At 44.7% G+C, this 13,061-nt stretch overlaps 1 protein-coding gene across 1 annotated transcript in view; it reads left to right on the top strand.

Annotated features, from left to right (window-relative positions):
• Positions 1-13,061, top strand: part of KCNQ4 (potassium voltage-gated channel subfamily Q member 4) — an 899,641-nt gene that overhangs the window by 747,246 nt on the left and 139,334 nt on the right. Inside the window, exon 9 of the mRNA XM_069622544.1 lies at positions 1,416-1,577. Coding sequence (XP_069478645.1) covers positions 1,416-1,577 — 162 coding nt within the window. The remainder of the gene's footprint in view (positions 1-1,415; positions 1,578-13,061) is intronic.

Here is a 13,061-nt window from a genome sequence, read left to right as displayed (position 1 = left end):
CGAGCCAATTTGCTACCTTACTAGTTTAGTCCCCCCCTACACCCTTCACAAGCCACTTTGTTAGTTTGCAGGTCTGGTACCTCGCTCTCATAGTCAATAATCTAAGCATGGGACCTTGTAAAACCCGCAGAACATCACTTAGAGGTGTAGCTATTTGTCTGGCGGATTACGAGGGCGTACATCATCTTCCAGAGGAGAGTTCATCTAGTTTTAATAGGCACTGGAGTCTGCACCCCAAACCTGACCTTACAAGTGGTCTTCCATCCAATGTCCAAGCCATGGATTGAAGTGCTGTGATGCTGTGATGTTTCTATGAAAAGTTAAATTCTTTATGGATATTGACATTTTATTTCTATCGCGCTCGTACACAAGTGATTCAGAGCGCGACGAGGCAAGGGAGGGGAACAAGGGCGAACGAATACAACAATTTTCCTAGGCCCAGTGACATTGAGAACGCGCAAGTGCATGCGTGACAAGGAAAGGGAGGGGAGCAAGGGAGAACTTTAGGCAGTAGTGTTAGGAACCTGGGCTCAAATTCATAAGGCCTCTCACAGAATGCTGCCAAAAGTTCTCAAGGTAAGGCAACCATACTTTATGGAACACTTCAGCATTGGTTTGGGGCAAGTTGACATTAAGAGCCAGATCAGTGACACACCTCCTGCAATATTAATATGAATTCCTGGCCCTGTGTCCTGGGACCTGGTTGTGCCTGGTTGCCCTTTATTTAGGATGTACTGGGAACATGTAATGAAAAATGGGAAGGGGTTTGAAAGGCATGGAAAGTGGTATGGGGGTAATCCCCGTCCACCATAAAAAAGCAGGCTTTCAATTGAAAAAAAAGTTTTGTAGACCTTAACACAGGTCGTCCAACAATGCCTTTTTTTCCCTGTCTAGTTAATGGATGTCAGGCAAAATGTCACCATAAAGTTTGCTTGCTTCATGCATGGCACTCAGGTTGCTGCACAGTGGCACGGTCTCCCTTTAAAACAACACATTGTCCAAAGAATTCACGCCCCCTCAGAATATTACCAGTGAATATCGGATAAGGAGATGTCTAAATACATAGAGGTGTGCGGATAATTAGAGCATATCTTATTTATCCAGAAATATATCTCCTGGGGAACCAAGTAAAATTGCAAACCGGCAACTAGACTAAATATGACCCACAAGGAGCATCAAACCTGCCAAGTTAGGATGTGTGAAGATATCGGTTATCTGGGTGTATGTGAGAGGAAGAAGAACAGCATTCTGGGAAGGCGGTCGAAGATGCACCCACTTTTCATGAGCTTGTCTGGACCATGATGAATACTGTGCCTTTAAACCTTACCCATGATGCACATGTCTGTGGTTTAATTTGCATTTCAGCCATTCCTTTGAAAGTTTAATTTCTGCGCATGTATTTGACTCCCATCTAGAGAGCTGGTGCTGCTGTTTGAGTCTATGCATGCTACGAGCCGTGCTCGCAACGGGGGGCTTAGGAACTGCGAGGTGAGGAGAATGAACGAGGCGCCTCCGCACTATAACTCGCTCCCCTCCGGCCAGAGGCCCGGCGCCCCTGCGCACTGTGCGGGGGAAAGGTAGGGCATACTCGTTGCTCTGTTGTGAGTGTTTGCCCTCCTTTGGCGTTGTCCGCCGGACCCCTCTTCACCTCACTCCCCTTTCTGCCCGCAAGTTCCAGTGCTCTGTCTGTGTACGTGCCGTACTGTGCCTTCTGCATGCCTCGCTCACTCTATGGACTCTCCCCTTTCCTCTGTCTGAGTGTGCCACATTCTGCTGGCCACCCCGTCCTCCTGTGGTCGAGGAGTGGCCGCACACCTGAAGTCTCTGCTTTTGTTTGTGTCAGTGGTGGCCCCATGCTGAAAGGTGTTGTGCTTTCTAATGTTCATGTGTGTTGTGGTCTTCTGTATATTCTATTGACAGGCCTGTCCAAGTGTGTCTCAGGTTGTGGGTCTCGTCTCTGTTTGCGACAGTATTTTGAACTTTGACAATCTCCTCTCAGTGCTTACTGGGATGTGTCCAGCTGCTCCTTATGCAAAGATATCTCATGAATATTAATGAGGGATATCCTGAAAACCCGACATGGATCTGGCCCTTGAGGTCTGGAGTTGGACAACCCTAGGCCACGCAATAGGGGTGATACTGATAATGATGTGTTATCTATTTAGTGGTTTTGTTAAAGCGTTTTACAGAGAATACTTTTAAGTTGCTACTCATTTATTGACCTCGGAAGGATGAAAGACTGAGATGGTCTTGCCAGGATCGGAACCTGCGACCTGCAGATCACACACAGATCGCAACAGCGAGCGCTCAACCTGCTGAGCTATATTACCGGCACTCAAATCTTCCACTGACCCTGCTCCTCCATGTAGCGTGTGCTCTGGGTGGACCTTTCTCTCTGTTTGTCACAGTGTGCAGCTGTCAGTGGCAGGTCACAGGCCAGGATCCCACGGTCTATCCATAGGCCCTCACCACCATAGTTCACATCTTGCTATCCTAAAGTAGACCGTCACCTCCATCTTCCATCATCGCACACAAGTGAGCCATCACACATCCTCATTCAACCGTATGGATGCCTTCTCTGCTTTTCCCTGTAGCCCCCACCATTATATCCAGCAGGGGTCTGCAACGTTTGGCTCTCCAGATGTGTTGTCCTACAAGTACCATCTGCTTTAGCCAGTCTAATCAATGGCGAGGGGTCATGGGAGCCATAGTCCAAAACATCTGCTGAGCTACATATTTTAGACCTCCGATGTAGGACCTAGGGTGATGAGGGGCTGTATTGCAGAAACTGTGCACTGGAGCAAATGTAATCTTGCAACTTATTCGCACTAGGGAAAACATTGCTTCACTGCACTAAATGCGTTGCTTCAATGCAATTTTGCACAAAGAATTGTCCCAGTCCTACTGCTATTACAGAAGGGCATTAGCACTATAGAAACACAGGGGTCAGTCTATGTCAAAACACACATTGCAGGCAGGGAACGGCCGACATTAGCATGTACGTGCTGTTGGGTCCCCGGCATGCAATTCTACACATGTGTAAGTTAGTGTGTAAAAGTCACGTGTAAAGCCAAAGCTGCTTCTACCATTCACTGTTAAAAAGTAAATGCTGCTGGCAAATGACACTCTGCTAGAGGCGTTTACGAATGGATTCCTGTGGAGTCCACCTGCTCATCAGCAGATGCCAAAGCAAAGCAGGTTCCATGGAAGCCCATTGCTTTTACACATGCATGAAAGTCTTGCGCAGGCATGAAACCGGGTGCTCTTCCAAGACAGAAGCGGGAACGCGTGCAAACCACATTACGTGTAATCGCGTGCAAATCACGTGTAACATCATTACGTCCCTCTTTAAGACTTTAATTTGGCACTCTGCTGAGTGCAAAAAGACCTCCAATATGTGTTCGGCCCATGTGCCGATACCGGGAAAAGTTGCCTTTGCACCAGTGGAAGGTTTCTGTGACGCGGCCCAGGATAGGAAAGGTTCTGCTTCCCTTAGTAGGCAGCAAACCTTCTGCACAATATATATGCGGGGGATATAAGGGTGTCAACAGACCTACCTTCACTCTAACATCCCTGACATCCGGTAGATGTCAGGGGTGAACGATCCCAAGGAGTCGGTCACTGGACCGTGACCCTATCAGACCTGCCATGAGAAGATGACTTCTTACAGCCAACCCTGCCTGTTCTAGGGGCCTCGCGTTTCTCCATACTGAGCCGTGATACCCTAAAACTCCTGGGAAGCAAAGCGGCTTCAGAAGGCCTGTTCGTCTAGGCACGTCTGTGACCTCTCCCTGCCAAAGCTAGTGCCTTGAAGAAGCCTCTGTCTGCAGTGGTGTGAGGTGTTCGGTCTCCAGTGTCGGGAAGGGGATGAACTCAGGAGGGCAGGTGTCTTGGGCTGAAGATCTGGGGGGAGTCGCTGGAAAGCTCTACTGCTGCGGACTGGTTGCCTAGAACTTCCCATGATGACTTTCGGTCAATCTTGGCCAATTCTCTATTTCATTTTGGTGGGTAAGCAGAAGCCACAGCCACTTGTTCTGAGAGAGACACAAAACATAGAGTGTGAAAGTGGGCAGGCAGTGGGGCTTCTATGCAAAGTGTTTGGCTTCTAGAGGTCAAGTGGGGGCCTGCTGCCTGATCATTGGGTCAGACTCATGGGCAGACGGGCTCCGAACCTGAGTCCATGTTCTGGGTTCTGCTGACTTGAAAGTGTTGTCTTGACACATGGGAGACACACACACAGACTCCTTCCCGTCCATCTTTGCAAATCTGGAAGGTGAGGCTACATCTCAAGGAGATTTCTAAATGTACTTCCAAAATCTCCCAAATTCCAAAGTCTCGGGAGGATAGCTCTGGGGCAACGCGCTCGCCTTGGAAGCAAGACGCCGCAATGCAACACAGGCTCGATCCCCGGGTCCGTGCTTCAAAACCTCTGGGTATTAAGCGCGTTATAGTTAACCAATTCCAATCCTTCAGACCATAAAAAATTCATGAAGGAGAAAGAGGAAAAGTAGGAAGTACATTTAGTGCAATGTGTATAAGAATAGTTACCAACTCTGTGTATATATATATATATATATTTATCTCTTTGGGAGTTGTGGAAGAGGCATGATGGATTGTGATTGGATGCTGACCTCCTTCATTCGTTACTACTAGTTACCGTGAGACAGGTGGAACTCAACCACCATGTTTACGTGTCCTACACATTCCAGGAACCGGGGTTCCTGGTCAAGTAATACAAGAAAAGCGAAGACACGAGAGCAAGGCCCACATTCAGTGTTCATGCCATAGAGAGACCCGGGGGGGGTGGGTTGGGGGGGTCCCACTTATAGCTCTTCATTTTAAACAGATCTTCTGGGTTTGAAAGGCCATAAACTGTCCCACAACGACATGTTTTGCAGAGGAGATAATATGCTGTGTATATAATACAAGATTCATGCAACTCACAGATAGTGTTTGAATATTGTTAGGTTCCATTTTTTTAGAGTAAGTGATGAAAACGTTCAGGGTTTCAATATGCAGGTAGGGTACAACGTGTTAACTTTACTGACTTCTGAGAGACAGCGTTTCAAGGCCCTGCCACTTGTAGCATATCTTATCTACAAAAAGATCAGATTTGATCTGCCCCTCCCCCCCCCCCCCCACCCCACACCCCGGGCGAGCTCGTCTACCCTTCTGTGCAAGGAGTGCAAGCACATGCCCTCCTAGGAGTGGTGTAAATGGACTTCCTCACTATTCTGAATATGAGGAAAAGGAAAGCACTCTTCATTTCTCACTGTCTGATGTTGAAAGGCTGAGCAAACCGAAGGCTTCACCAGATGCGAGTCCCTTTGAACACTACATCATTAGCATGTGAAGAGTGGCGTGGTCAGTTTTTTCCACCTCCTTATCCTGAGCCTGGCATTCTACATGGACTGACAGCAATGCCATCTAGTGCCATCTAGGAGGCAGAGGGGTGGGTGTATCATATCACTGCAGCATTGCCTGACCTGGCACCTACACAGGTAAATCTGAACAAGAACATGTCGCCTTAGGTCCTCTAAGAATAGTGACCAGAAACCACTTTCAGGTTACGGCAAACATGAGATGTTGGTGCAACACTGGAGGCTTGATTGCCACTAAGGCCAATCAGCTCCTCTTTACAGAAAAATCCAGTGGGGTTTCATTTGTTGCTGCTTCTGCTGCCCATAGGTTTCTCATTTAGTACTTCTGCTGTCCAGAGGTTTCTCATTTAGTACTTCTGTTGCCCAGAGGTTTCTCATTTAGTACTTCTGTTGCCCATGGGTTTTTAATTTAGTATTTCTGCTGCCCAGAGGTTTTTCATTTAGTACTTCTGCTGCACAGAGGTTTCTCATTTTGTACTTCTGCTGCTGAGTGGTTTTTAATGTAATTACTTCTGCTGCCCAGAGATCTTTTCAGTTAGTACTTCTGCTTCCAGAGGTTTCTCATTTAGTATTTCTTCTGTCAAGAAGTGATTCATTTAGTTCTTTTCATGCCCAAAGTGTTTGGATTTAGTAATTCTGCTGCCTGGAAATTTCTCATTGCTGCCCAGAGTTTTCTTATTTAGTACTTCTGCTGCCCAAAAAGTTTCTCATGTGGTATTTCTGTTGCCCAGAGGTTTCTCGTTGAGCACTTCTCATGTCCAACGTCTTTGCATTTAGTAATTCTGCTGCCCGGAGGATTCTCATTTAGTACTTCTATTGCCGAGAGGTTTTTCATTCAGTACTTCTGGTGCCCAGATATTTCTCATTTAGTATTTCTGTTGCCCAAGGTTTTTCATTTAGTATTTCTGCTGCCCATAGATTTCCCATTTAGTACTTCTGCTGCCTAGAGGTTTTTCATTTAGTCCGTCTGTTGGCCAGAGGTTTTTCATTTAGTAATTCTGCTGCCAAGAGGTCTTTCATTTAGTTTGTCTGTGGCTCAGAGGTTTCTCATTGAGTATTTCTGTTGCTCAGAGATTTTTAATTTAGTAGTTCTGCTGCTCAGAGGTTTATTATTTAGTTCTTCTGCTGCCAAGAGATTTCTCATTTAGCACTTCTTCTGCCCAAAGGATTTTCATTTAGTATTTCTGCTGCAGAGAGATTTCTCATTTAGTACTTTTGCTGCTCAGAGGTTTCTCATTTCGTAGTGCTATGTGCCAGAGGTTTTTCATTCAGTACGTCTGGTGCCGAGATATTTCTCATTTAGTATTTATGCTGCCTTACATATTTTCATTTAGTACTGCTGCTGCCCTGAAGTTTCTGATTTAGTACGTCTATTGCCCATAGGTTTCCCATTTAGTACTTCTTCTGCCAGATGGTTTCCATTTAGTACTTTTGTTGCCCAGAGTATTTTATTTAGTTCTTCTTTGGTTCAGAGTTTTCTCATTTAGTACTTCTATTGCCCAGAGGTTTCTCATTTAGCATTTCTTCTGCCAGATGGTTTTCATTTAGTACTTCTGCTGCCAAGAGGTTTCTCATTCAGAACTTTTGCTGGCTTTACATTTTTTTCATTTATTACTGTTGCTGCCCTGAAGTTTCTCATTTAGTACGTCTATTGCCCAAAGGTTTCTCATTTAGTACTTCTTCTGCCAGATGGCTTTCATTTAGTACTTCTGTTGCCCAGAGTATTTTATTTAGTTCTTCTGTGGTCCAGAGTATTGTCGTTTAGTACTTCTGTTGCTCAGAGATATTTAATTTAGTAGTTCTGCAACCCAGAGGTTTATTCTTTAGTTCTTCTGCTGCCAAGAGATTTCTCATTTAGCACGTCTTCTGTGCAGAGGATTTTTATTTAGAATTTCTGATGCCCAGTGGTTTCTCATTTAGTACATCTAATTCCCAGAGGTTCTTCATTTAGTACTTCTGTTGCCCAGAGGTCTTTCATTTAGTACTTCTGTTTCCCAAAGGTTTTTCATTTAGTATGTCTGCTGGCCAGACGCTTTTCATTCAGTGCTCCTGCTGCCCAGAGGTTTCTCGTTTAGTACTGCTGCTGCCCTGAGGTTTCCATTTAGTACTTCTATTGTCCAGACATTTGTCATTTAGTACTTCTTCTGTGAGATGTTTTCATTTAGTACTTCTGTTGCCCAGAGTATTTTATTTAGTTCTTCTGTGGTCGAGAGTTTTCTCATTTATTACATCTGTTGCTCAGAGTTTTAATTTAGTAGTTCTGCTGCCCAGAGGTTTATTAATTAGTTCTTTTGCTGCAAAGAGATTTCTCATTTAGCACATCTTCAGATGGTTTTCATTTAGTACTTCTGCTGCCCTGAAGGTTCTCATTTAGTATTTCTGCTGCCCAGTGGTTTCTCGGTTTGTAATTTAGTACTTCTTCTGCCAGATGGTTCACATTTAGTATGTCGGCTGCCCAGAGGTTTCTCATTAAGTACTTCTGCTGCCCTGATATTTTTCCTTTAGTGCATCTGCTGTCCTGAGGTTTACCATTTAGTACATCTGCTGCCCAGAGGTTCTCATTTAGTACTTCTGTTGGCCTGATATTTTTCCTTTAGTACTTCTGCTACCCAGAGGTTTCTCATTTAGTACTTTCTGCCCAAAGGTTCTCATTAGGTATATCTTCTGACCATATGGTTTTCATTTAGTACTTCTGCTGCCCTGAGGTTTCTCATTTAGTACTTCTGCTGCCCTGAGGTTTATCATTTAGTATTCCTGCTGCTAGATGGTTTTCATTCAGTACATCTGCTACCCTGAAGTTTCTCCTTTAGTACTTCTGTTGCCCAAGGGTTTTTCATTTAGTATGTCTGATGTCCAGAGGTTTTTCATTTAGTACCTCTGCTGCCCAGAGGTTTCTCATTTAGTACTTCTGTTGCCCAGAGGTTTTTCATTTAGTATGTCTGATGTCCAGAGGTTTTTCATTTAGTACCTCTGCTGCCCAGAGGTTTTTTATTTAGTACTTCTGCTGCCCTGTGGTTTCTCATTGTGTTCTTCCGCTGCCCAGAGGTTTCTCATTTAGTACGTCTATTGCCCAGAGGTTTCTCATTTAGACTTCTTTTGGCAGATGGTTTTCATTTACTATGTCTGCTGCCCAGAGGTTTCTCATTTAGTACTTCTGCTGCCCTAATATTTTTTCTTTAGTACTTCTGCTGCCCTGAGGTTTCTCATTTAGCATTTCTGCAGCCCAGAGATACTCATGTAGTACTTCTTCTGCCCAGATGGTTTTCATTTAGCACTTCTACTTCCCTGAGGTTCCTTATTTAATACTTCTTCTGCCCTGAGGTTTTGCATTTAGTACTTCTGCTGCCCTGAGGTTTCACGTTTAGTATTTCTGCTGCCAGATGATTTTCATTTAGTACTTCTGCTGCCCTGATGTTTCTCATTTAGTACTTCTGCTCTCCTGTGGTATCTCATTTAGTACTTCTGTTGCCCAGAGTTTTCTCATTTGGTACTTCTGTTGCCAAGAGGTTTTTCATTTAGCACATCTGATGCACAGAGTTTGTTTCATTTGGTATTTCTGCTGCCAGATGGTTTTCATGTAGTACATCTGCTGCCCTGAGGTTTCTCATTTAGTACTTCTGATGCACTGAGGGTTCTCATTTAGTACTTCTGTTGCCCAGAGGTTTTTCATTTAGTATGTCTGCTGCGCAGAGGTTTTACATTTGGTATTTCTCCTGCCAGATGATTTTCATTTAGTACTTCTGCTGCCCTGAGGTTTCTCATTTAGTACTTTGGTATCCCAGAGGTTTTTCATTTAGTATGTCTGCTGCCCAGAGATTTTTCATTTATTACTTCTTCTGCCCAGATGGTGTCTCATTTAGTACTTCTTCTGCCCTGAGGTTTTGCATTTAGTACTTCTGCTGCCCTGAGGTTTCTCGTTTAGTATTTCTGCTGCCAGATGATTTTCTTTTAGTATTTCTGCTGCCCTGATGTTTCTCATTTAGTACTTCTGCTCTCCTGTGGTATCTCATTTAGTACTTCTGTTGCCCAGAGTTTTCCCATTTGGTACTTCTGTTGCCAAGAGGTTTCTCATTTAGTACTTCTGTTGACCAGAGGTTTTTCATTTAGCACATCTGATGCACAGAGTTTGTTTCATTTGGTATTTCTGCTGCCAGATGGTTTTCATGTAGTACATCTGCTGCCCTGAGGTTTCTCATTTAGTACTTCTGATGCACTGAGGGTTCTCATTTAGTACTTCTGTTGCCCAGAGGTTTTTCATTTAGTATGTCTGCTGCGCAGAGGTTTTACATTTGGTATTTCTCCTGCCTGATGATTTTCATTTAGTACTTCTGCTGCCCTGAGGTTTCTCATTTAGTACTTTGGTATCCCAGAGGTTTTTCATTTAGTATGTCTGCTGCCCAGAGATTTTTCATTTATTACTTCTTCTGCCCAGATGGTGTCTCATTTAGTACTTCTGCTGCCCAGGGTTTTTTCATTTAGCACTTATGTTACCTAGAGATTTTTCATGTAGTACTATTGCTGCCCTGCGGTTTCTTGTGTAGTACTTCTGCTGCCCAGAGGGTTTTTTATTTAGTGCTTCTGTTGCCCGAGGTTTTTTCATTTAGTATGTCTGCTGCCGAGATGGTTCTCATTTAGTACTTCTGCTGCCCAGGGTTTTTTCATTTAATACATCTGTTGCCCAGGGTTTTTTTCATTTTGTATGTCTGCTGCCAAGAGGTTTCTCGTTTAGTACTTCTGCTGCCCAGGGGTTTTTTATATAGTACTTCTGTTACCCATGTTTTTTTCATGTAGTACTACTGCTGCCCTGTAGTTTCTCGTGTAGTACTTCTGCTGCCCAGGGTTTTTTCATTTAGTATGTCTGTTGCTGAGAGGTTTTTCATTTAGTACTTCTGCTGCCCAGAGGTTTTTTATTTAGTACTTCTGTTGCCCAGGGTTTTTTCATTTAGTATGTATGCTGCCGCAAGGTTTTTCATTTAGTACTTCTGCTGCCCAGAGGTTTTTTTATTTAGTGCTTCTGTTGCCCGAGGTTTTTTCATTTAGTATGTCTGCTGCCGAGATGGTTCTCATTTAGTACTTCTGCTGCCCAGGGTTTTTTCATTTAATACATCTGTTGCCCAGGGTTTTTTTCATTGTGTATGTCTGCTGCCAAGAGGTTTTTCATTTAGTACTTCTGCTGCCCAGAGGTTTTTTATTTAGTACTTCTGTTGCCCAGGGTTTTTTTCATTTAGTACTTCTGCTGCCCTGGGGTTTATCATTTAGTATTTGTGATGCCCAGAAGTGACTCATTTAGTTCTTCTGCTGCTCAGGCCCTTGCTGCTTTTAAGGGCCTGCACAGAGAAGTGCTCTTTTCTGACATGGAGCAGATTACATGACTTGCTGATCTCACTAATACAAGCGGTGTGGAATGCTGGCCACAGGGGCGTGCTTCAGGTCCTTCTGTGGAAGGCTGTGATGTGATGCTACTTGAGATTTTAAAAAAAACATCTGATGACCCTTTCAGTAGATCCTCAGCAAGAGATAATCTGGTGAATCTGGGCGCTGCTGCTCTATTCTGGGGCCACAGGGCTGACTGGCCATTGAAGTCAGGTGCGGGGATGCCTACTGTGTCTGCAGACCCTTCTTTTCCACCCATTAACCACCTTCATGGTCATTGCTCTCACCTGCTTCTCTTTCTTCTCTCCACTCCTCTGACCCCCTCCCTCCTGTCCATCCTTTGGTCACCTTTCACCTCATTTGCACATGCGCACCAGAAGCCGGCCAGAGAAGGATGAGGTCACCGACCGCTGGCTGCGTCTCAGGTAACCTTCATCTGCTCATGAACCCCCTTTTCATAATCCATTGTAAATCTTCGGGAGGACCAATGCACGAGGGGGGCGGCCAGACCAGCAAGGGTCATGTAAGAGCAGCTGTGTCTGGAATCTGCTCTACTCCCAATCTTCTGCTCTCATTATTGCTATTGTTTCTTAATTGTGGTTTTTACTTTATCTTTTGTTTTCATTTCTTTGAAGTTCAGAGTTTTGTTTTCAATATAACACCATTTTATATTTTCAAAAGTCTTATGCCTAGTGACCTTTGACTTCCCTGAGACCTCTGAACCTGTGTTACGAGCTTTGCATGCCATGTGCTCCACAGGGAGAATCTCTCAGGGACACTGTGCTTGTCTTGAAAGCTGCATGATACCACACATCATGGGTTAGATGGCCGGTCAAGCGCTTAGAAGCTGGAGTGCAGCATGAAGAGCTATATGAGTCAGTAAGAATATTGATGATGAGCGATTGTGACATCCCTCATGCATTGTGACAAAATTGCTCCAGAGAGGCTAGTTGGCAAGCCATCGGAAACTCGGAAAGTCTGCCAAGACATTTTAATAATTACCAGAACAAAGATACTTTACAGAACATACAAAGGAGCAAAGGTCAGCAAACATAGAATGGTAACAATAAAACAAGAGAATACAGTTAGGGAAAGAGTACATTTTAAATTTCAATGAGGATTGGCAATTGGGGTTCTTGTGTAGGCATGGGAAAGGCTCTTGCCTGGCACAGCTGTAGTGGGATTAAATACCCATTGTTGGTAGCAGGTGCAAAATGGTGCAAGCACCTGGGCATCTAATAGCAGTGCCTGGCAGAAGCTTAAAACGTATGCACAAGCCAAAAATGTTGGCTTTGCCAATGTTGTTTTCAACAGGACTTCAGTGGCTTTGTCAATGATTGTTTTTAACAGTATTTCAGTGAAGGACACGCAGAGTGCTTATAAATGGAGTGGCTGGAGCAGGCCTGGTAAAACAGTTTTTATTTTTACACCCGTGGCGTGTTTACAAATACAAATTGGTCATTAACTCTAGGAGACTGCTGTGAACAAAAATGGGAAGGTACTTTGAATACAATTTAGAGTAAGCTGCACATCCACAAAAGTCCACATGTTGCTCCCATTGATGGACCCACCAACTCTAATATGCTAAGAGGACCGGTATGCAAACTGTTTGCAGAGCTTGCTCCCTGTCCAATTCATGTTGTGCTTAAATTAAGCAATATGCCCCAAGCGGCATGAAAAATGACACAGAAAATGGCCGCCGGGAAGGGAAAAGTCAGTTTTCCCTTTCCATGGCGGCCATTGGGAGCGGACGTGCTGTGTTCCCAGCGCGTTCCCTCCCAAAAGATGACAGAAAAGAAGGTAAGTGGGGTCGGAGGGGGGCGGGAGGGAGTGAAAAGAAATTAAAAAAAGAAAACGTGCCTGAGTCCCTGGCAGGGGACGATGGCAGCCTCCAGCCGTGTGGAGGCTTGCAGCTAGGATGGCCCCGCTTCGAGCCTCCTCATTGGCTGGGGGGTTGCCACGCCCCCCCAGAGGACAAAGCGGCTGGAATCCCTGCCGAGAATCAGGTAACGAACCAGCGAGAGCCAATCAGAATGCGTGTTACATTCTCCTAATATGTTTTAACGTATGCATCTTGGTCTTTTTCCCTTCATGTCCCAGCTGATCAATGATCACTGCAGACTTCCAGAATGTTCTGGGCTTGCCTCCCCTCCAATCCCAAGCCCCTGCATTATCCTTTTACCTCAGCATTGGTGATTGGTGTCTGCGTATCTAATAGCCATCCAGGGCTTAAGTAGGTGATAGAGGAAGGGTTTGGTGGAACATACTTTGGGAAATCAGACCCCCTCATTGTTGCTGGTGACCGTG

The sequence above is a fragment of the Ambystoma mexicanum genome, chromosome 11, assembly GCF_040938575.1.
Source record: "Ambystoma mexicanum isolate Mex_15411 chromosome 11, UKY_AmexF1_1, whole genome shotgun sequence".
NCBI classification, from domain to species: domain Eukaryota; kingdom Metazoa; phylum Chordata; class Amphibia; order Caudata; family Ambystomatidae; genus Ambystoma; species Ambystoma mexicanum.
The sequence above is the reverse complement of the archived record's forward strand: the minus strand, read 5'-3'. Positions and strand labels throughout refer to the sequence as shown.